At 46.3% G+C, this 24400-nt stretch overlaps 1 protein-coding gene across 6 annotated transcripts in view; it reads left to right on the top strand.

Moving 5' to 3' along the window:
• Nucleotides 1-2637: 2637 nt before the first annotated feature.
• fgfr3 (fibroblast growth factor receptor 3) overlaps nt 2638-24400 on the top strand; it is a 90393-nt gene continuing 68630 nt past the window's right edge. For all 6 annotated transcript variants that reach the window (XM_080480881.1, XM_080480878.1, XM_080480879.1 and 3 more), the window contains exons 1-2: nt 2638-3025; nt 8867-9097. In XM_080480881.1, the coding sequence (XP_080337007.1) occupies nt 8950-9097 (148 nt within the window). In that variant the 5' untranslated portion in view covers nt 2638-3025; nt 8867-8949. The remainder of the gene's footprint in view (nt 3026-8866; nt 9098-24400) is intronic.

Consider the following 24400-nt stretch of genomic DNA (forward strand, 5'->3'; position numbering starts at 1 on the left):
AATGTCACAAATCTTGCTGACGAGTCGTCTGCAGGACAAACACAGCTGGACACCAGTGGCACGCTTCCTCAGACCTGCTCTCAGCCACTTAGCACAGTCCTGCTGATCTTTACGGCCTCATAAAGTTTCCTTCTCAAAACAGCGTTTGAGAGATGATGGTACTTGGCGTGTTGTTTAAAGTCATTGCCTCGATCCTGACGCAGTAATTAGCTCAAAGGTCGCACGCAACTGGACACTGAGTGGGCGGTTAATGGAGAGCTGTGAGTGCGCAAAGAGTCGAGGCTGCTGGTGATCGTAAACTACAGTGTCTTGACACTGGGACACCAGGAGTCATGACACCACGCTGTTCTGATTGTCCAGCTACTGAGCATGTGCAGAACAACTAGTTACTACGGCCGTGGTGACCGGGACCAGGAGGAGAGTTTCAGAACTTTTCAAAGAGTTCAGTTTTCACTCACTCTGAGTGCCGTTGTGTGAACGGACCACTAAACACTCCCAAAGTTTGAGGTTTTCACTAGAAAACGTGGTGTGAGTCCCTCCTGGTGGACCGTCGGTTCGGTTTCATCCTTGAGGTTCTGCGACTCAGCTGGTCGAGTTGATCCTCTGTCCCACTCTGTCCATTTGTTGAAGACACTAAACCTCAAAGAACCACACACAGCTCCATATGTGGCCAGCGGTGAACAAAGAAATGACTTCTAGAAGTGAATTCTAATTATCGATCCCAGTTGACAGACTTTATGGTCCAATCTCTGGAAAGGGCTGAAGAGATATAACTTCATTTAAAGCAATCCAGTTCAGAAGAAACACATTCACACAATGAGACATCATTTATCTCATTCTCAATCTCATGTAGAAGTGATCTGACTTTGACACAGAAATCCTGGTTTAACACGATAACAACAACTTTCTGGTACACTGGTCAAATGTTAAAAGATCTTCTTACTGGAGACAAGAGCTCCAGTAAGAAGATCTCACTGCAGTAGATTTGACTCAATACATATCCTTCCTTGACAAGCTTCAGAGCGTCTGTGCAGTCCAGGAACCTCTGGGGTCTTATAACTTAGAGCTCCCTCACACACTAAATGACTCTCTAGACTTTAAGTCGGCACATTCACATGAAAAGTCATCACATTTCCCCTGATCCAAAAAGACCACCCAGTTCACGCTCCTAGAGCAAACCAAATCCATCCTGGGGAATTGGCTGCAGGCATTCACATCACTTTAACTTCACACAGCAGCTCTGTTTTCTGCACACAGAGAAAAAGCGCCAGGCTTGATTGGGTTTTTTTTTTTTTTTTGACGAGAGAAAAGGAGAGAGATGGGAGGTGCTTGGACCATTCGTTACTTTCTGCCTCCAGCCGGGCCTGAAGGAGAGGCGTGCCGAAATCAGATCGCCCTCCCCCCGCTGCTGCTGCTGTTTGTCCAGGCGGCGCGCCGCGCAGCTCAGCCCGGCGGAGGACGGAGGCATCCGCCCGGGAGGCATCGCTCCGTGCCGTGTCGCGGAGGGACGGAGTGAGGAGAGGAGAGCACACACACACACACACACACACACACACACACACACACACACACACACACACACACACACACACACACACACACACACACACACACACACACACACACACACACACACACACACACACACACACACACACACACGTGTTCAGGCTTCAGAATAAAACTCAGTAGTTGATTCAAACTCCTGCTCTGCTCCAAATGAGCCTCTTAGCCTGCGCGCTTTACTCACAAATGAACGGATCAGTATCAGACCCGTGTGGAGATGCCTTCATGTTCGAGCAGAAAAACATGCATAACCGGGGAATTTCTAAAAAGGATTTAATGAGAGGGGAATTGACCTAATCGAGGGACTGACCATGAGACCAACCTGTTCCCCGTGAACTCCACACAGGTCAGGGTGATTCTCAAGGATCAATGTGCCAACAGTGCCTTGCATATTAAATTATTTCAATGGATGAATCCCCCCAAATATATATAATTCACTTCCACTTACTGATTTCACATTCCAAAATTGATTAAATGTGTTGAGAGCTTAAAAACAACCGTAAAATGTTCTCAGTCTTTAAATTACTAAAGCATTATTGGCTTATAAAAAAAAATTAAAGAAACAATGATTAGAATTACATGGTAATTATGCAATAACTAAAGGCCTGTAGTCCGATTCTATATTGAAAATAGACTGATTCATATCCTTAAATTAATAAAGAGCTCAAATGTGTAACAGCTGTGTAACTGTGAGTAATACTTTATCATTGAACTTTAAGAACACATGCGCTCAACTGTAATTATCTGTTGGTGTAAAACTGTTGCAAATAATAATAGTATAACCCTTCAGTAATCATCAGGTGTTCTTTTTGGATGTGAGATAACAGGTTTTAATAGTGAGAAGTTTGACGCGCTCTCAGGAGAAAAGTATTGCGTCACAGCTCTAGACTATTATTGTGAAAGCACGTGGCGGATATGCTCGTGCTCTCTCAGTTCTGGCGTCTTGATGGCGGCACCTTGCAGCTCGTACTTCACAGGCAGCCGGAGGAGCGGAGCCACCAGTCCGAGTTAGTTGATCCGAGGCGACTAGACGTTGCGCTCATCTCCCCGGAGAGACGCGTGGATCCTGCGGCCACTGCGTCCTTCTCCCCCGCGCGCTGCGCATCTTTCCCTGGCTCGTGAAGGTCAAGATGAGCGCGTCTGGGCGGTTTGGACACCGCGGACACTGTGGACAGCAGCGCGCAGCCGAGGACGGGATTTAGTGCACAAGTGGGTTTTCTCATCAGCGGTGCCGGAGTGGAGGACGTCAAGTCGTGAAGAGGATTTCTGACATCTTTTCTTCTTTTTTATCACGCGGTCGCCCAAGTTGCCCACGGAGCGCCAGAACGAGAGGATTTTGAAGTAGTTTAGTAGGTTTCTGTGAAGTTTAGTGGAGAATTACCGCTGGTTTTCTTCCAGTGAACGCTTGGTGACAACAATCATCTGGAAACAGATTTTCTGTCTCAACGGGACATTACAGGTAAGCATTATTATTAGTAGCAGTAGTATTAGTTTTATTATTGGTAGTATTAGTGTGAGGGAATTCATTCTACAGCTCTTGAGGCACACACTCAGCTCCACTTCCTTGTAGATGCGGGTCTGACAGGTTGAGCATTCAGCGTCTCCGCATTAAGTGGCTGCGTTGTATTTAGGAGATCTGTGCGCACAGTGCGCCGGACAGAGTGCAGCGTGGAGCCGCACATTGCCGCCTGGAGCCGCACAGTGGAGCCTGCGGCCGCAGACACAGTCTCACGTCGCCGTGCCATCGCACAGGTGGCGCGGAGGCAGCGGCTTGTCCGTCCCCCGGCTGCGCGCACACTGCGCGTCCTGGCCAGTTTTGGCCAACAAAGAATGCAGTCTGTGCGTATTTGCTGTGACTTGGATTTGCAGAAAGAGCAAAGCGGCTTCTATACTATCTCCGAAAGACGGTTTGCGGAGTCTTTGTGCCTGTGCGGCGCTGGTTTGTGTCTATATTTGAATTACGCACGATACACATGTTAATTTTTCTGGTTGAAATTAAAGCAGGGCACCCTAAGGTCTTTCGCTTGTTTTGTGTGAAAACCATCTATTTATTCAAATAAATTAAATGTATTAATTAACTGGATCAGTTCAGTTTTATTCGAATACTGGCGTTGGAGGTTTCCACAGAAGCAAAAAACGCTTTGATGCTTGTCGGTAGTTTTTTTAAATTAATTTTTTGGGTTACATGTAATTACGCACGGTTATCCTTCCAACAAAATTCTGGAATTGTCTCTACTAGATGTTCTGAGGTGAGTTTGATTCTTTTCTATAATGAATCAATCGATCCGAACACATTTGATGGAACTCGTGAGGGCGAACACGCCTTTTCTCCTCCTCACTGCAACAGTGACGTCTTTTCAGGTCGGAAGCTGGATTCTGGATTACACATCACGAAGCTGCGCTTCATTCCCCTGATCATCACAAGTTTCTCCAGAAAGCTGCGCGTTTTTCTTTTCCAGTCTTCCAGTGAAGAAGCTGTGCGGTTTTCTCCCCTCTCATCCTCCTCTTCATCCTCCTCTTCAAACACATGAGTCTGGCCTCTCAGCTCGGATTTGACTCCCACCATGTAAAGCCACTTACGGGGAAAATCACCGGACCAGATCACAGCATCCTTGGGAATGGGGGGGGTCCTGAAATGAGATTTGTGGGTCGTAATACATTAGTCTATTAAATTTCGCAGCCATAAAAACAAGCGTGTGGGTGATAATAGTTGGTCTAATGCAGCAAATTAATTGCATCTATTGACCCGAGACATAACACATGCCAGTTTGCTGCGTTTTCAATCAGAGACGAGCCTCTAACGCATTTTGGTTCCAAATAAGACTTTGATTGCCTCTTTTCATTACTGAAATTGGCCTGAGACCATCACTCTGCGTGTCGTTTGCTGCAGTCTTTTTTTCTTTCCCTCCTTTTCTAAAGGAGAGAACAGTCCATTCACTGGCTTCCCCTTGACTAATCTGAAAGAAAAGTTGATCTCTTTCATGCACAAACACTAATTTACACTCATTTCCCAATAATAAACCCTTTATATGTTACAGAAAGTTCACTTCATTTATTTCATTCACTCATTTGCACCTGTCATAGCATTTAAAAAAATATTCTCCCGCTTATTTTTAATGAAGGTTTATAGTGTTTAAACTGGAGTTTATCGTCCTTTCTTAAGATTTCACAGTATTTCTATTAGGTTTATGATGGATGGATGGATGGATGGATGGATGGATGGATGGATGATGTGTTCAATCAATAGATGCTTGTTAAGTGTGTCAAGTAACATAGCGGCTGTGGCTCAGTTGTTGGAAGCGTCATCCAAGCTGGAAGACACCGTTCAGGCCTTGAAAGGTTTTGGGGGAAACGTTGAAGTGTAGAATTGCTCCCCGTGGAGGTCGAACGCATTGCGTAGCAGCGAAATGGCTTTTTTCTGCTGCATTTTCCACCAAACAGACTCCGGGAGGTTTTATTCGTGCTTAAAGTCCTTCAATCAACTCAATACTCTTAAATCTCCATCTCCTCGTCCTGGAGTGGAGGAATGTGTTTGTATTGTGATATTTCTTTTGAGGAGACACTTGACCTGGTGCACGGCCTGAGGTGAGCGAGTCCCTGCCGCTCTCCGAGCTGATCGACGTCTGGTCGGAGGAGAAGAAGTGGCTTTGAAATAGTTAGCAGGAGAATGGAGGCTGTCTTCTGTGTGTGTGTTTCTCTTCTCAACACAGCTGCTGTTTGCACTTGTGCTCGCCCGAAAACCTCTAATCCCCTTTCCCCAACAATTCCTACCCAGCTGTTGATTCACCAGCTTAATTATTAAAGATTACTGACACTCTGCAGAGGTGTGACGAGCATGTGACGGCCTCGCATTGATCCTCTCCGGGGAGGGGGGGTGACAGGGATTTGAACCCTGTCTGATGCACTTTCCTGCCTCTGAGCTATTACAATGTGAAAATAGTTCTGCATGATTAATGTTCATGTATTATTCACCGCTGTGGTCGTGTTTCTCTTTCATGCTTTAAGGAAATATTAGCATAAAAACAGTGTTGAGGCTTTGAACTTCTCGCTGGGTCTTCGAACGACCGCCTGTTGTTCTTTTCATTTTAACCCTTTAAAAAACAAATCTTTCAACTGGGAAAGATCTGCTGCAAACAGCATTAACGGATCATGTCACAATATAATTAAAAGGGTTAGATATAACCTTTTTAAATGTGACCTAAATACCCAAATCAATGTCACATCATTTTATCAACCCACTTTCCACTTCTCAGATTCTAGCACATATAAAACCAGATTAATTGTAGTTCATTTGATCTCAACTGGGCCGGACCGGTGAAATAGAGCCATGATCAGCTTTTCTTTGGTGCAGAGGATACGTGATGAAAACATTTTCACAAAACCAAACAATTACCACAGAAAATGACTCCGAACTCAACATGAAGCAAAATATTAATAAAACCTTCGACTGCAATATACAGGTAAACGTTCTGAAACGTCTCCTGTAGCTGTTGCATTTTGGCAGTTTTTACAGACCCCCCCTGACAGCGAGGGTTTGAGGCTGTTTTAGAGCAACCAGGGAGCTTTCAGGGCAGCATGACGAGATCTCAGCTCAGGTCCCAGTGTCACGTTGTGTCCAAGTCTGAAGAAATTATTATTATTATTTATTTTTTATCTACGTTTTCTTTGAAATCTTTACATTTTCTTGGTGGTTTGGCCGATTGGAGCCTCTTGTGGGCTGGTTTTAGCCCAGCAACCTTATGTTTGACGCCACTCATCTGGAAGCCGATGATCGTCGGTCAGAAGAGGATTTGGGAGCATGTAAAATAAAAACAAGTCTGTTCTAAAGGGTTAAATGTGTTCAGTGGAACCGAGTGAAAAGTTGTGTTTACACAGGAGAACATGTGATGCTGTCAGTCGTGTCGCAACATTAGGCCGCTCCTCAAAACCACTTTGCACACGGGATCGTCTAAACTACCTGACAGAGGTTCGATTGTTTCCCACTTCGCTGTGCGGAGGCTGTGGGCGGTCGAGTCCGAACAGATCTGAACGATGGCTGAGCGTGACGCCTCGTCAGCTGCAACTCGGAGCAGATTTTCAGTCGAATTATTCCTGTGGTTGCCAGAGAAAACAGTAGTTTGATTTGGACGGGCCGGCATCCGTGCCTTGAGAGCGGAGGCCTCGCAGTGCTGCTGTCTAAACAGAGCGCAGCGGCGTGTAGGTGGGTGCTGTTGTTAGAGGGCGAGGACGCCTGAGAGCGAAGCAAAGGGCTGCTGTATGCTGAAGCATGAAAGGTGCAGTGGCGGTGTTTAGAGAAGGACTGTGTGAGTCTGTCGGTGTGTGTCTGTCGGTGTGTGGGTCTGTCGGTGTGTGGGTCTGTCGGTGTGTGAGTCTGTCGGTGTGTGGGTCTGTCGGTGTGTGAGTCTGTCGGTGTGTGGGTCTGTCGTTGTGTGAGTCTGTCGGTGTGTGGGTCTGTCGGTGTGTGGGTCTGTCGGTGTGTGTGTCTGTCGGTGTGTGTGTCTGTCGGTGTGTGGGTCTGTCGGTGTGTGGGTCTGTCGGTGTGTGGGTCTGTCGGTGTGTGAGTCTGTCGGTGTGTGGGTCTGTCGGTGTGTGGGTCTGTCGGTGTGTGGGTCTGTCGGTGTGTGGGTCTGTCTGTGTGTGGGTCTGTCGGTGTGTGGGTCTGTCGGTGTGTGGGTCTGTCGGTGTGTGGGTCTGTCGGTGTGTGGGTCTGTCGGTGTGTGGGTCTGTCGGTGTGTGGGTCTGTCGGTGTGTGGGTCTGTCTGTGTGTGAGTCTGTCGGTGTGTGGGTCCTTCAGTGTGTGTCTCATGACGGCTCCTTGGCTGCAGCTTTCTGTGTTGGAGACCGATAATGTGCAAGAACAGCCTCACAGTTTGTGCTGAGCAGGGAGCAGGTCAGAGGTCATCCTCCGAGGGGAAAGAAAAACAACACTGTTAAAACTTAAGACAACACGACCTTTCTCCTGCCCCGTGTGTGTGTGTGTGTGTGTGTGTGTGTGTGTGTGTGTGATGGCATGGGGGTTACACTAACTGTTTCAGCTAGAATATTTGTTTTCGATGTTTGACTGTTTTGACTTTTAGCATTTGGGCCGTGTTGCTGGTTTGACTGTCATCGTCTTTGAATCAGTTTCAGAAAGTTCGGATTGTTTTACTCGTCGTCGTTTCACCTCTTGAGCAGTTTTAGCCTTTTTAAAGTGTTATTACAGCTGAGCTAATTCTGAGGTCCGAAACTTTTTTTGAGAAATTTCAAGCGGTTTCTTTTCCTTCTGAGATATTTTAGTTGTTTGGAGCTATTACATCTTTTTTTCTGTTTTAATAATTTTTACCAGTTTCTGCAGTTTCAGATATTTTCGCTGTTTTAGCCCTTTCAACATAAGAGTTTTTATTATTATTTTTCACCACATATGAAATATAGAAGACAACCAGCAGCATGTTTCTCTTGTTGAATGAGTATTGATATTTTCTTCTTGATTCAGATTGATTTATGGCTAAGGTAAGAGCTGCTGTGCAAGATCATAAAAATAGAAGTGTGGACACTTCATCTTGTGTAATTAACGGGGTGATGACAGTGACCACTGAAAGTTTGTGTATTTGTGTGTAAGTAAGAGAAGTCAGTTTGTTTCTAGAGCGTCCCAGGTTTTCTGAATCCTCCTCCTCCTCCTGCTCCTCTTCCTCCTCCTCCTGCTCCTCCTGCTCTTCCTCCTCTTCCTCCTCCTCCTCCAGCTCCTCCTCCTCCTCCTGCTCCTCCTGGTCCTCCTCCTCTTCCTCCTCCTCCTTCCTGCTCCTCCTCCTCCTCCTCCTCCTCCTCCTGCTCCTCCTCTTCCTCCTCCTCCTTCCTGCTCCTCCTCCTGCTCCTCCTCCTCCTCCTTCCTGCTCCTCCTCCTCCTCCTGCTCCTCTTCCTCCTCCTGCTCCTCCTCCTCCTCTTCTTTCCTGAGTACTTCAAGTTACATGCTGGGAAACTCGTCCTGTCGACTTCCACCGGTTCATTTCTCAATCTGTAGGATTATTAGTGGATCCTGGTCAGAGTTTCTCTATCAGAAGAGATTCCTGTGACTCGTCATTCTGCTCAGTAACGATTTGAGAATCTCTCCTCGGCTAATCCAGTCACACTGATGTTAATGGATTGTTGAGTGTACGACGCCACCAAAGTTATTGATCCAACTCTGCAAGTGACAGAAGATTTTCCATTGTAATCCCTGAAATCTGTGAGGAATGTCAGATCAACTCGTGTAAAGACCCGAAGACTTCAAGTGCTGACTGCATGTTCTCTCTCAGCACTCAGACTCCTGCTTTTGTGTTTCAGGTGGGACATTTGGGACGTTTCCCGTGGCGTGGTCGTGGTCGTGGTCGTGGCCGCTGTTCTGCTGGACAGCATGCACGCTCAGGATGTTGTCTGAGTCTGAGTCGGGCGTCGCTGCTCTGCGAGTCCCGTCACGGTGCGGAGGAATGGCGGCTCTGTGGTGCTCGGTCTGGCTCTCGCTCCTCCTGCCGCTCTGCGTCACGCCGGCCAGGCTCCCCGCCACTCCGCCCTCAGGTAGGAAACCTCCACCAGCCATCAGGTCCGGCTGGAGAACCAAGTTAGGAGATTGAAGTAGGGATACACCTATAAACTCTTTTTAAAGGATGAGTACAAGAACTAACTAACCTTTAACTACTTGCCAATACCAATTACTGATGCGAGTACTTATTAAATGCCATAACGCCTAATTTATTCTCTAGTTGCAAACAATATGCAAAATGCGTCACAGAATCTCCAAACCGCGGACATCGCTCGTCCTCTCTTGAACTCGACTTTGCTGACGCATGATGTGACGTAATACTCCTGGGGTGTATCTGGGAGCTTTTACAAGTATGAGTACTCTGTTCAGTATTGGAACAATTCCCAATACTGGAGTTGTTATCGGTATTGATATTGGTGCATTCCTAGAATGAAGAATATCCGAGGATTGATCCGAGGGTTTCTTAGGGACAAAATGAGCATCTTCACACACAAAACATCAGTGAAAGTGAAGAGCAAACATGAAAAACAGTTGAATGGAGTTCTTCTTCCTCTTTCCCTCATTTGTTCAACATTTCATTTTCCATCTGCTTTCTTAATCCCCTCCCTTCGCTCTGTGTTCATCACTTCAAATGAGGGCGTTTTAAAAGGCACATTTATTGTTTATGGTCCTACTCTCTTTATTTTTTTACAAGGAGGATTTAATTGGACTCTTCTCGGTTTACTGAGCTCCGCGCAATTCTTCCTCTTTGTTCTGGAGGCGGCGAAAAACCCAGAGATCAATCCAAAGTAAACGTCGACTCTGTTTGCTTTAATCTCTCCTTACTGCGCAAAAAGAAAAGTAACACAGCAAAGTAATCTGTTTCTTTTTGGAGGCGTTAGTCGAGAGTTGTTTTTTCTGCCTCTCCCTTTTTTATGTGAGTGATTTAAAAAGATTCTGACACACTTTAAACACTGCTGTGTGTGTGTGTGTGTGTGTGTGTGTGTGTGTGTGTGTGTGTGTGTGTGTGTGTGTGTGTGTGTGTGTGTGTGTGTGTGTGTGTGTGTGTGTGTGTGTGTGTGTGTGTGTGTGTGGAGGGAATCGCAGCTTCATCAACCCTTTCACGGATGCCTGGATTCATTGTTGAATTTACAGAAGGCCGAAATAAATCATTTTGTTTATTGATAAAAATGATAGGAGGCCCGGGGGCCAAAGGGAAACTAGGAACGGGGACTGACGGGTCAGGGAACACGGGAAACTAGAGACTGGGGGGAAGAGGCCAGAGGAGCAGAGGCCGGACGGTAACAGGTCACAGGGAATCTTGAAGGATTTGTGTGGAACTGGTGAGTCCGCTGGGTCCATGATGGTCAGATCGTTCTGTCAGGGTTGTGCAGGGTGGACCCAAACACAGACTCAGCCAGTTCCGTAAAAAACAGGTTTATTGCAACAAAGTCCAGGGAACATGAGGAGACACAGGGGACACAAGGGTGATGACGAGTGGCGCGACAAGACGACAAGAGGCGAGACATGTTGGCGAGACAATCCAACAAGGACAACAGAGGGAGAGGAGTTTAAATACACAAGGGAGGAGTGGACACAAGTGGAACATTGGTTAATTGGAAACACAAGGTGAGACACAGAGACCTCACAGCTTTGGGTGTCAACGATGTCTCAGCTTGGGTCCCAGTGTGGTGTCGTGTCCACTACTCGAAAGAAATTTGTTTGAAAAAATTCAACATTTTATGAGAAGTTTTACTTTTTCTCTTGGTGGTTTGGCCTGTTGGAAGCCGGTTGGAAGCCGGTTGGAAACCGGTTGGAAACCGGTTGGAAGCGGGTTGGAAGCGGGTTGGAAGCCGGTTGGAAGCCTGTTGGAAGCCGGTTGGAAGCCGGTTGGAAGCCGGTTGGAAGCCGGTTGGAAGCCGGTTGGAAGCCTGTTGGAAGCCGGTTGGAAGCCGGTTGGAAGCCGGTTGGAAGCCGGTTGGAAGCCGGTTGGAAGCTGGTTGGAAGCCTCTTGCGGCCGGTTGGTGGCCCACGGTCTTTATGTTTGACTACCCTGCTTTAGGGCTTTTGTGTGGAGTTTGCACGTTCTTCCCGTGTGTGTGGAGGTTCTCCAGTACTCCGCCGACCAGGTGTAACCTGCTTTCCACTAGTTGTCAGCTGGTTCTGATCCGGTTCCCTGCAGCTGGATGAAGCCTTTCAGGTTAAAGTTGTTGATTTGTTTTCACGAGTTGTGGAACTTTTGCACGATTCCCTCCCCTTCACCGTGGTTTGTGCCTGGCCAGCAGCTCCGGCCCATGCCCCGCCTCCCCCGCCTCCCCCGTCTCCCCCGCCTCCCCCGTCTCCCCCGTCTCCCCCGCCTCCCCCGTCTCCCCCGTCCACCACCCCTGCCTCCCCTGCAGCCCTCTGGCCTCCAGTGGACTTCCCATCGTCCACAGATGGATGAGCAGTCGGGGCAAAATGACTGTCGTTTACTGGCAGATGGCAGTTTCCCCTCTCTCTGTGTGTGTGTGTGTGTGTGTGTGTGTGTGTGTGTGTGTGTGTGTGTGTGTGTGTGTGTGTGTGTGTGTGTGTGTGTGTGTGTGTGTGTGTGTGTGTGTGTGTGTGTGTGTGTGTGTGTGTGTGTGTGTGTGTTCGTAATGATTAGGTGCCAATGATGAAAATGCCCTTGAAAGTTTACCAAAATCTCACAACCATGATTTAAAGTAATCGATTACAAGACACTGAGTACTTCTGCCAGTGTGGATGCGACGTCTGATCCGGGGTCGGGGGATGGGGTGGGGGTGGGGGGGTGTTTATCTCGCCTCTCTTGATCATTCGTTGCTACCACAAAATAGATCAAAAGTATTTAGATTGAAGCAACTTCAGTTCCTCATGAGGGGAAAAAAACTAAAAACCTTTTAGGCGCATTTACATGAAAACGATTTTGAGTGAAAACAGGAACGCTTTGTTGCGTTTTGGGTCCGTTTACGCAAAGTTTTGAAAAGCATTTTATAAACTATACATATAAAAACAGATCCATAGGCCTGATCCATCCGCTCTGTTAAACTTCACATATTCAAAGTGTCATAATTCAAATAAATGTTTTTTGTTTTGTTTTCACCCAGACTGCATTGGTCATTTTACAGCCTATAAAAATCTAATTACAGTGCTGCCCTTTAAAATCCCAAACAAAAAGAATAAAAATGACAGTGTCAAATAAATTCCCAATTTGCTGTGTGTGTGTGTGTGTGTGTGTGTGTGTGTGTGTGTGTGTGTGTGTGTGTGTGTGTGTGTGTGTGTGTGTGTGTGGGGTCAGTGACCCCCCCTTACGCCTGTCACACACCCTCTCTCCCCCTGGCAAGGACTGTAAATGTCAGCAGGGTTTGTTTGGGTCATTAAGAGGCTCCTTAAAACTGCTGCATTTGCAGATTTAAGCTCAACAATTAACACACACACACACACACACACACACACACACACACACACACACACACACAGAGTGGAACTTGAGATTCAATGTGACACTTGAAGGCGTACCAGGTAAATCTGCTCTAATTACGGAGATTGTAACAGATTACTATGATTCCATTAGTAATGCAATTTTAATCTCTAAAGTCTCAATGAGCTTGAAATCAGTTGCAGAGCTCTTCATGTCCCGTGAGCTTTAATTTACCGTTACAACTTTATTAATCCCTTATTCACTGAAGGAGGAATGCTTCTTTAATACAACAGATATTGTTCATATGAATGTGTGTGTACTCCCATCGTTAATGTTGATGGCATGTTGTTCTCCACCTGCATGAAGGAAACATGCTGCTTACTTAAAATAACACAACATCTGTCCTGCGATCAACAAAAAGTCTGTTGTGCTTCAAGGTCAACGAGATGAAAACAACACAGCTGAAGTAAACATAGTGGTAGATTGTGTCTTTGTAATATTTGTACCGTCCACCAATGGACAGTCAGATATTTCCGCTTCATGAAATGAGGCACTTTCCTTCACGGCCTGGGATTCTTTGAGCCTCCGGTCTTTTTCCGTAAAGTTTTCACCTAATTTCTCTCATCCAGACGAGTTAAAAGAGCCTCCCCATCGTAAGCATCTATTTGAGGTGATTAACAGCTCTGGTGATTCTAACTCACAGATGATCCTGCTGATGGACCTTTTCTCAGAAGAAGCTGCATGTGTTCTTTGAGCCCTTAAGAGACACTTCTGCCTCCTTACTGAGCATTTATAGGCTTATTTCCTGGAGTATCCTGGCGGTGTTATTTACTGCAGAGCTCTCTACATCGCCACCCTTTAATCATCCAATTATGGAAATGAGCGCCGCTCCATGTGTGGGCTTAACATGGCTCTCACAAAATTGGCCCGTTCCTCACAATTTAGGCATAAATTTAAACTCCTCTTTTTCTGCAGGACGATTTTCCAAGTCGCTCTGTGAAATGTAGTTCTCTGGCAACATTATCAGGAAATCTTTTGGCAAGCGGGGGAAGCGACAGGCCAAACAAGCTCTGCAGAACGACGACTTGTTGAACAATGGCTGTTCTATCCTCAGTCCATCAAGCACTTAATCCACCAGACACTTGAGGCAGTTTTCTGGATGGGAATTAGACATTAAACACAGCTTAGAGCAGCATTTTACAAGGGATTATAGAGTGGGGGACTCCTCCTGGGCTTCGGCGAGCCATTTCTACAGGTTTTTTATACAAAACATTGCACCTTTATTGATTTTGGTTGTTGACCTGGAGATGCTAAACAACACAAGCTGTTAAAACCTCATATGAAACCTTCAGGTCGTCAGTGCATCTGCTTCATCTCTGTCATGTTATTATCTGTAGGGCTGCACTATTTATCACAAACTGATTCTCATCAACATGTGCAACAATGTTATGCAAAAGACTGACCTGCAGAAAATTACATTTTTAAACATGTTGCTTGTGTCCATCTATCTTCTCCTGCTGATCTGTTCCCGGGTGGTGGTGGTGTCAGTCTGAGCACCGTCACCCAGATCACATTGCACTATTAAGAACCTTCCTGCAGGTGGAGAGCTCACAGGAAGGTGGAGAGCCCACAGGAAGGTGGAGAGCCCACAGGAAGGTGGAGAGCTTACAGGAAGGTGGAGAGCCCACAGGAAGGTGGAGAGCCCACGGGAAAGTGGAGAGCCCACGGGAAGGTGGAGAGCCCACAGGAAGGTGGAGAGCCCACAGGAAGGTGGTGCCCGGTGTTGGACATAAACCCTCTACCTTCAGACTGAGAGTCTCCTGCTCTACCAGCTGAGCTGTGTTGCTTTCATGCTCTGCAAATTTCACAATGATGGAACTTTAAATTTGGAAGAAAAGTGTGAACAATCAAGTGTTTTACAAGAATAATGTGAGTAACTGATCAGGACAAGCGACAGACATGAACATGTTTCTAAACTTTAGAAAGCAAAGTTTTCTCTCTTCATGTGTGGAGCAGATTCTGCTCAGAGGGATTTTTTTGAGTCTGTTTCCATAGTTTTGTTGTCTAGACTCTGTTTTTACAAGGATTAAGCAGAAGTGCCAAGTCTTATTCAAGGGTTTTCATATCAGATGCAGTACCAATGAACTCAGTATGACTCCATGAGTTTCCTTCAAACACATATATACTTTCAGGTGAATTTCTGTCTTTAAATGACTAATGTTTCCTTTTGGGGGGGCTGTGACATTAAACTGGGTAAAATAGGGTTAGAAGATGGAATGATGGAAATATCCGTCATTAAAAAAACAAAAAACTGAGACTCCAAGCAGGGTATTTAGTTTTCCATCTATCTCATCATCTTCTAGACCAGGGGTGTCAAACATAAAGCCCGTGGGCCAAAACCAACCCGCAAGTCGCTCCAATTGGGCCAAACCACCATCAAGTTGTAATGATAACGAAGAAAACATCGATTTCAAAAACATTTTTTTTTACAAATTTCTTTTGACAAGCAACACAAACACAATGCTGAGAGCCGAGCTGAGACCTCGTGATGCTGCCATGAAAGCTCCCGGGTTGTTATCAAACAGCCTCAGAGCCACGCTGTCAGGGGGGGTCGGTAAAAACTCCCAGAATGCAACAGCTTCAGGAGACGATTCTGGACATTTCACTGGATTTTGCACAAGAAGGTTTCATTAAAATTGACTTTATGTTGAGATTGGAGTCGTTTCTCTGTCGTGTGTGTGTGTGTGTGTGTGTGTGTGTGTGTGTGTGTGTGTGTGTGTGTGTGTGTGTGTGTGTGTGTGTGTGTGTGTGTGTGTGTGTGTGTGTGTGTGTGTGTGTGTGTGTGTGTGTGTGTGTGTGTGTGTGTGTGAAAATATCAACATTTTCAATACGTTAACAACAAAGAAATTGCATTTAAAGGTTATTGTGGCTCTATTTTACCGGTCCAGCAAAGCTGGGTGAATGTGACCTCTGAGCTGGATGACACCTCTGGTTTAAACCCAAGTCATTGATTAACCTTCAGTGCAAACTAAGGCAAGTGATAGAAAAGACCCCCAAGTCTGGACTCGAACCAGTGCTCCCTGCGCCGGTGAAGCTGCCTGCGAACCACAACACATCCCTTCATTTTGATTGAAATCTTGTCAGAAGTGTTCACCTCGCTGTGCAGCAGAATTATCAGACAGCTGTAGATCAGAAGGTCACTGCCAGCCGGCAGCCTCCGTCAGGCCTCGTCTGCAGGCCGCGGCGATGTGTGTATTAATACACCTCATTAATGCCCTTTGAAATCCTCTCAGCATGCCGCCCGATGAATTATGGATGAAAACACAGACCTGTCTGTGTGTTCTGCTCACATCCAACTGCCGCCACCTTTTCCTCAGTGGGTGTTTTTTATTTTCAATTTCACTTCATTTCTCAGCGCATACACACTCATTACATCACACGACACCCAGATGAACACATTTCAAGTCCAAATCCTCCCCGATATTCTCTCTCATTCTTCCTTTCTTTGACATGTTTTCTAATCTTCTTCAAATCCAGAGATGGGCAATTAGGTTTCCAGAGGACTTCACATGAGGAAGCAGGACTGCCGAGGGGGGGGGGGGGGGGGGGGGGCTATTTCTGCTCCTTATATCTTAATAAAGCAGCAGGTTACGTGGGTTTGATGAGTCGGTGCTCATGCACCATGTGAGGCTCCGATATCTGCATGTTGACTGGAATTGGAGCTCTAACACAATCCTGGCTTTACCTTTAACTTCAGTAAACGTAGTTGGAGCACTCAAATTGCTTCCAAGGAAAGCCGCTGATCCGCCTTATTCCAGAACATTTCAGTGAAGCCAAAAGCCGACAGTCACGCACATGCATGGATGTTGTGAAGGAGTCTTTGCTTAGCCTTCGTGTACCAAGTATGATTTAGGCTTATTGGCATTTAATAGGTACTCGTATTGATTCTCAGTATCGGCAAGTAGCTATACATAACCAGACTTGTACCTGTCCTTCAAAAAAATGGTACCAGTTCATCCCTATTAGATGAACCTGTGTTTTCTTTTAAATCTTTACAATTTACTTGATGGTTTGTCGGGTGGATTGGAACCTCTTGCGGTCCGGCTGCAGCCCATGGGCCTTATGTTAGACACCGCTGTTGTAAACCTTCTTGTACTCGTCCTTCTATCGGTGCATCACTAATGCAAACTAAAAATACTTAAATGAGTAAAGGAGTCACCTTCGAAAGCAAAGCAGATGACTTCTTCCTTTAATTTGATTCATTGTTTCTTGTGGGTTTGATGTTGGCTCTTTGATGGCTGCATACACCCCCCCCCCCCCCCCTCGGCCCTGTGATGTCTGGACTGCATGTACACGTGTGTGTGTGTGCGTGTGTGTGTGTGTGTGTGTGTGTGTGTGTGTGTGTGTGTGTGTGTGTGTGTGTGTGTGTGCGTGCATACACACCTGTACGTGTCCTCTGCTCTACCTCTGGCTGCGGTTCAGGGTGCTTCTTTAGCCCGCCAGCTGACAGTGGTGTTGACATACGGCAGGTTTTTAATTACAAATCTCCCCTTAAGGAAATTGTTGAGATACTTAACAGATAAGGCAGACATGGAGGAGAACAAAAAGGCCCGTTGTGTCGCATCAGGAAGACGGCTTCCATACGTGGGGGAGGGTGGGGGAGGGTGGGGGAGGGTGGGGGAGGGTGGGGGAGGCGGGGATTACTCGGATGCAGCTACAGCTCAATCTGACGGCGCCGTGAAGAGAACAGTTTTCATATTTTATTGAAAGTAACATGTCTTCTTTCAGCTGTCTTGCCTCTTATTTGTTCCTTTATTCCCCACAGTCGTGCTGACATGTGGATTTATTGGTTTGACTTTTAACAGAATTGTTATGATGGATGGTGATAGCAAAACGAGCCAATATACGTGGTGCATGTTTGAACATGTTTGTATGCGAGGGACTGTTCATGCTCGTGTGTGTGTGTGTGTGTGTGTGTGTGTGTGTGTGTGTGTGTGTGTGTGTGTGTGTGTGTGTGTGTGTGTGTGTGTGTTTGATTCAAGCTAACACCATTGAAAGTGTATTTTGTTGCTGGCAGAGGCAAACAGATGGCAGGTTGTGTACTGAGCTGTACTGAGTCCAATACACACACACACACACACACACACACACACACACACACACACACACACACACACACACACACACACACACACACACTTGATCCGTCCCTCCCATCACTCAACCCTCTGACTGCCCCTCTGGAGCCCAAATGGCTCTTGAGCCACATTCCTTTTGTTTGTCGGTTCACTTTGCCAGCTTTAATTATATCAGCGACTTGGTGTTTTTAGAAAGTTGTGTTTTTTACCGTTTACATGGCAAAGGAGTCAGAGTGTTTTTGAAAAGTTCCACCTTTCACAAAGTTGTGTTTTCACTGGGGCACGGTCGTCACAACAAAAGTTTAGATTTTTCACTTGAAAACGTTGTGGAAATGGGGCCGTAAAAATGAATTAATTGCCCATGCTGGAGAAACCGTCCTCCATTAACACGCAAAACAGGGCAACATTTATTAAAACAGCTTAATCTCGATATGCTTTCCTCATCATTTTACAGTTGATATTTTTAAACATTTTAAAGGTTTTGTCTGCCTGTCTTGTAGATGATCCATTCTTTAAAGCAGAGCTCCGTCTTGTTCTCTTCCTCCCTCCATCTCGCTCTCCTTCCGTCTCACTGACCACTAACCAGAAGCAGAGCCGTCTGGCTCGGCTGCGCTCCATTTACATTTCTGTGAATGGAAACTGAGCGCCAGCAGACGCTGTTCAATACTGTGTGTGTGTCCCTCGTGCGCACTAGCGGCACGGCAACCCGATTGAACAGCGCTGCTCTGCTCCGTCTCTGCGGGGACAGAACTGAAGACGAGGTGGTACCGTCTGTGAAGAGTAGACTGAGATGGACGTAGAGGTCCAGTTCAGATTAACACTACAGCAAAGTCATGTTGCGCAACATCCCAGAAAGAAATGAAAACCTGTATCTGTGTGTGCCAACTTATTCTCCTACATTACAAGGTTACAAGGCCACTAACTTAAGGACTTCTTTCTTTCTTTCTTTCTTTCTTTCTTTCTTTCTTTCTTTCTTTCTTTCTTTCTTTCTTTCTTTCTTTCTTTCTTTCTCGGCTGGTTCATCCCTCCATGTGTCTGTGTCTCAGAAGTATCGGGAGTCTCTCCATCGCTCCCACATGCGCTTCTGTTTAAAGCTCACCCACATTCAGGGCAGCTGACACATCTAATATTGAACCCCCCACCACCACCACACTCCTCATGTTATTTTGCCAAGAGAGCTAAAATAATAAAGCTTTGTGCTGTCTGCGGGGCGTAATGGAAGAAGGAGATGGTAAGACATGGTGTGCTGGCTGACGGTGGGGCAGTGACAGTAGCGCTGACTCCACTTTGGGGTTTTTAAAATAACTTGTGTCAGAATTTTTTTTTTTTTTTTTAAACCCCATAAAATGTTATTTCTGAGTGTAGAATTGGTAATTGGCTGCATTTTTTCCTCATGTGACAACTTTTCCCCTCATTGCTCGTCCACCTCATTGCTGGTTTATCTGTGGTGTGTCGTCTCAGTCGTCACAGTCTGAACACAACAACTTAACATTGTGGACTTTTTTGCAGCAGAAAACACTGAGACCTTGTCACCGTGGTTACTCGAAAGGTTACCATGGCAACGAGGGCCTGCCCGGGTACCTGCAGGGCAAAGCGAACTGGTTAGCAATGCTAACATAGTGTTTACTGTGAAATGTAAAGGAGAAATTGAGAAATTTGGGATTTTGTTTTCTGCTTATTCAATTTACTTTGACTGGGTTTGTATAGACTGTGATAATAGAGGTAGAATATTGCAATGTTGAGAGTGTAACTACAGATGTCTGAGAACAACTGTGCTGCAGTTGTTCTATTTCCCTCCTCTTTCTGTCCATTTCCACGGAGTGGAGGCCGCTCCTGGAGCGAGGCGGGAGAGAGGAATGATGGGATTAAACAGCTTTCCTGCTCCTGCCCGGCTCTCACGAGCAAACTCTCTAACAGTCTCTCATTGAGGAGTTCCACCATGAACCCGCAGGGTGCTGCTCAGAGGAGAGTAATGACAGCAAGCAGGGCGATACGAAGAGTCTGACCGGTTTCTCGCCGCTCCCAGTGATCAGAAGCACATGGTGGCTGAGAGCAGCAGCAGGTTTCAGGCTGAACGATGCAGAGACAGAAGCGAGCAGTCCCGCCGCACTAATAAACAGCATCGTAAACGGAGTAGTAAACGCTTTCACGTCTTGCTGATCTCAACCTGAGAGTGGAAACACGTGGCCTCCAGCTACACCTCCGCCAAAGGCTTATTGTGAGTGTGATGCAGAAGATGTTTGCTGTTGGAAACAGTGGATGTGGATGGTGCTCTCCGATCCTATAAGTTAACTGTTCTTGATTGATATCATTTGTTTTGATCTCATTATTCAATTCTGTGTGTTGATCATCAATTTATTTTCCACAACAATGTTGCTCGGAGTCACTGAAGACACAACTGTTTGAGAATGGCTCCCAAACTGCAACTTTTCAAAAACGCACCACCTTTGGCGTCGTGTAAACGGGAGAAAGCCACCAGCCCTTTATTTTTTGACTTCCTGTGAACCTCACAAAGTAAGTGATTGTAGTCGTCTCATTGTTGATACAACATTAAATATCGTACTCAGTCTGAAAAGCTTTTTAGTTGAGATTTAATCTTTAATCTCTAGATCATGTGTCAATATAGCAGAGAGTAGACATGAACACTGTGCAGGACTCTTTTTGTGGTATTTGACAAAGCACCACGACTTTATCTTTCTGCTGGTTGTGTGTATGTGATGTGGACGGGTGGTTTTAGGAGTGTTTGTTCCAAACACATGTGCGCTGGTGCATTGATCACACTCCATGACACTAACGTCTCTGTCAGCTCACACAACACGTTGCTATCAGCACGACATTAGGGAGGGGGAGGTTCTCTCTACAGGAGACTCTCAGACACAGTGTGTGTTTCAGTGTGTGTGGGTGGGGGCGTGGTTGTGTGTGTGGGGTGGGTGGGGGCGGCATCACTCGCCATGCAGAGAGGTCAGTTCAGGGTCCCGGCCGGGGTCGAGAGAGGTCGGAGTTTAATGTTTTAATCAGGCGTCTCCTGGTGCTGCGTCAGAGTGCTGGGAGGTGGTTTCCATCAGCTGTTCCTCGTCTCCGTGCGGTTCTGGATACGACGCCTTCATACTTCACTTTGAACTTTCTGGAAACTCTTTGTTCTTTCTAATCAATCCAAATCATTTGGGTTTAAACTTTGTGCGTCCCCCGAACTGATCCCAGCTCCAGATGTTTAACTGGGAATGTACACATTCAGAAAGCATCAGCTCCAGGAGAAGTGTTCTGGACATTTCACTGTATTTTCCACCAGAAGTTTCATTACAATTAGCTTCATGTTTAGATTGGAGTCATTTTTGATAGTAATTGTTTGGTTTTTGCAAAAATATGGACATTTTCATTCACGTATACTCTGCACCACAACAAAAGGTTTAAATTTAAAGGTTATCATGGTGACATTATTTCTTGTGGAATTTGGAGCGATTCATCTTCGTATAAAGTAAATTTCACATTATGATGAATTATGAATATTGTCTGAATTGATTGATGTTTATTAATTTGACCCAAATTGTCAAAATTCAAACTGAATTGTGCAACATTGCAAACTTTTAAAATTTTTCTTTCATAGTGAAGTCAAAGTTGTTCAGGATTTTCTCAACAGCATCTCATCCTTTTCTTTCTTGACAATATCTTGTTCTGCATTTTCAACATTTGCTGAAAAAATGCCAAATCAGGACAATTTTGAGAAAGAAAATTTTGTCACAAATTTCTCACCTCAGACGAAACTTAACATTTTTTCACACGTGCCCCAGTTTTCCCTCTTTTCTTTACTCTCTCGATCGTTTCCCTGATTCAGCAAACCTCCGAGGAGCCAGGAATGCTGACCAAGGAGGGCTTTCCCTCCAGAGTCTGTGTGAAGTTGTAAGTTGTTGCTCCCACGTTGTGACTTTACCTCTGCTGGCGTTCTGTCCAGCAGCCCGAGTGAAGGTCTGCTCAGAGTCAGACGCTGGGACTTTCTCATTGAAAGCCAACTTGTAATCAGATTGGTTCCTTGGTGTTGTTTTGTTTCAGGGAGGGTGATTATGTTGTATCAGTGCACACACACACACACACACACACACACACACACACACACACACACACACACACACACACACACACACACACACACACACACACACACACACACTGCAGACATCCTGGCTTTTGTGGGGCCGAGCTTCTTACACTTGTCTGTTGAATTGAAACTAGGCCAGTTCGTCTTTGGAATGACAATTACCACGGACCAGAAGCCCCCGGCCTCGTTCGGAGGCTGCAGGGGGGGGGGGGGGGGGGGGGGGGCTGATGATGAGGGCATGAAAGGAGCTCAGACGATTGGACGATGCCAAGATCCTCAATGTGTACAGCAGCTTCCGATGCTCGTTAGCCGGGCGGAGGGGGGTGGAGGGGGTGGGGGTTCGGCACTGATGGGGGCGTCAGTGGCTGGCACAGGCTGGGGCGGGATGTTTAGAGGCAACCTCTATCTTTAACTTGATTTTAGAGGCTCTTTTGATAACGCGCGGCTCAGTGAGAAGAAGAATAGAGGCAACAAGCTGGGCCCCCCCCCCCTCCTTTTTTTTTTACCTCCTTGATCTCCACCGAGCCATCCCTCCTTTCTCTCCGTCTCCTCCTGGCAGGCTGCTCCTCGGCGGTGTGAGGTTGTCAGGCAGGCCCAGATTAAGGCCATTGTCCGAAGGTATTTACATCCGGCCAAACCATATTAAACAGAGATTAGGAGGTCTTCACTGCACAGTGCAGGAAAAAAGAGAAGAAGAAGAAAACAAGAAAGGGGTAAAAGAAGAGGGAGCTTTTCCAGGATGAGCAGGATTTACTATTGGCAAAGCTGTGAAATGGAGGAAGAGAAATGTGCTCTTTGTGGAGGGGGTAGGACGTACGGGGGGAGGAGGTAACGGTGGTGGGAGGAAGGGGGGGCAGGAGGTACGGGGGGGAGGAGGTAACGGTGGTGGGAGGAAGGGGGGGCAGGAGGTACGGGGGGGAGGAGGTAACGGTGGTGGGAGGAAGGGGGGCAGGAGGTACGGCGGGGGGGTGAAAGTAATGGTGGTGGAGGTTGTTGTTGATGGTGGATGGAGAGGGAAGGGCAGAAGGAGTAAGTGTGGTGGTGGGGGGGCAGGAGGTACCAGTGGTGGAGGTTGTTGTTGATGGTGGTGGGTGGAGGCGGGGGGTCTCCACAGTTCCTGTTTGAAGGTCATGTGATGCTGGCTTGTCTGACCGGTGTTGGGTTTGCCAAACGCTTGGCGGCTGGTGCAGATTTTATTAATGTTTGATTCCAGCAGAGGAAGCAGAAGTAAGAGAATCTGTTGGCGCGACTCGGCGAGCAGACGGGTCTGTGGACGACGTCACGTCTGAACCCGGCCGTCTGTCTCTGCAATGGTTTTTAAGACACAGTAATGTATCATCGCATCAAATCTCTTATTTTCACCGATGACCGAAATGCTGAGAAATGTTGTAATGTCAAAGGAAGGGAGACGGCGTGCAGCCCTGTTTACACGACAACGTTTTTAAGTGGAAAGGAAAAAGTTCAGTTGCGTTTTGGGTCAGTCTTTGCAACAACGGAGCTCAGAGCCTCTGAAAACAACTTTCCAAAGTCGTCTTCCTGTTGCATGGTTTGATTCCTTATCTCGCCGTCAAATGTAATTATTTTGTCCATATACTGTTTCTACTGTGCATTATTATTGTAATTACCGGTATAAATCATAAAAATAGATCCAAGTTAACGAGGGGACGTCGTCCTCAACGACACAAGCAAAGTACCTGTCATACCTGCACGATAATTGACTGGAAAATCCCCAAACGGTGGAAAGTTTCCCATCTCCTGCTGAAACAGCCGCAGTAAAAAAGGCCATTAGTCGTTGGGTTGTTGTCCTCTGGTTGGGCTAAAAACACAGAGAAGGTGAAGCAGGTAAAAGATACAAAACAAGGGGGACTTGATAAAGATGGATGTCTCTGGTCCATCTGAAATCCATCACTTTGAAAATCAGTGGAAATGCAGATATGGTTTAACAAAGGTATGTACTGCTGTTTTTTCTTTCCAGCAGACTACCTGTTAAAGAAAGCGAGTCCTGTAATCTGTACCTTTATGATCCTTCAGCCTGTTTGAACCTGCGGACGCTGCGTTATGCAAAGCAGCAGCCCAACGCAGCGCTTCATAAATCATCTGGGAGGACCAGCAGGAAGTTTAACGGACACCTAATTGACAAAACGTATTTTTTAAATGGACTCAGTCTTTCAGTTTTCCAGCAGAGCAGAGATCAAGCTGCCTGTTTGTCTCCTCCGGAGCAGAAAATTCATTCATCAAACCTCCATGACAGCGACGACACAATCAGAAAACACTCTGAAAATTTCATGATTTACCTCAGTGTGTGTGTGTGTGTGTGTGTGTGTGTGTGTGTGTGTGTGTGTGTGTGTGTGTGTGTGTGTGTGTGTGTGTGTGTGTGTGTGTGTGTGTGTGTGTGTGGCTGTGTGTGTTGAAAGGGTGCAAACACTCACTTTTGACCTAACCATCTGCTTCCAATGATGAAATGTTTGGAGCTAATTGCTTTCTAATTGCTTGTCAATAACAGGCTCAGCTGGTGTCCGCTGCTTTTACGGGAAAACGCTGCCTGGCTTTTAAGGCCCCGTTTACACGACAACGGGTACGAGTGTATCCGCAAAACTTTCTTCACTTTTGGGGGGTCCGTTTACACGACACCAGTGTTCTGATCCACTGTATCCACAAAGTTTTTAACCCGGCTCCCAAAGTGGAAAGATTCTTTCACGGTCTCTGTTCC

This window comes from Lipophrys pholis (assembly GCF_963383615.2).
Source record: "Lipophrys pholis genome assembly, chromosome: 14".
Taxonomy (NCBI): Eukaryota; Metazoa; Chordata; class Actinopteri; order Blenniiformes; family Blenniidae; genus Lipophrys; species Lipophrys pholis.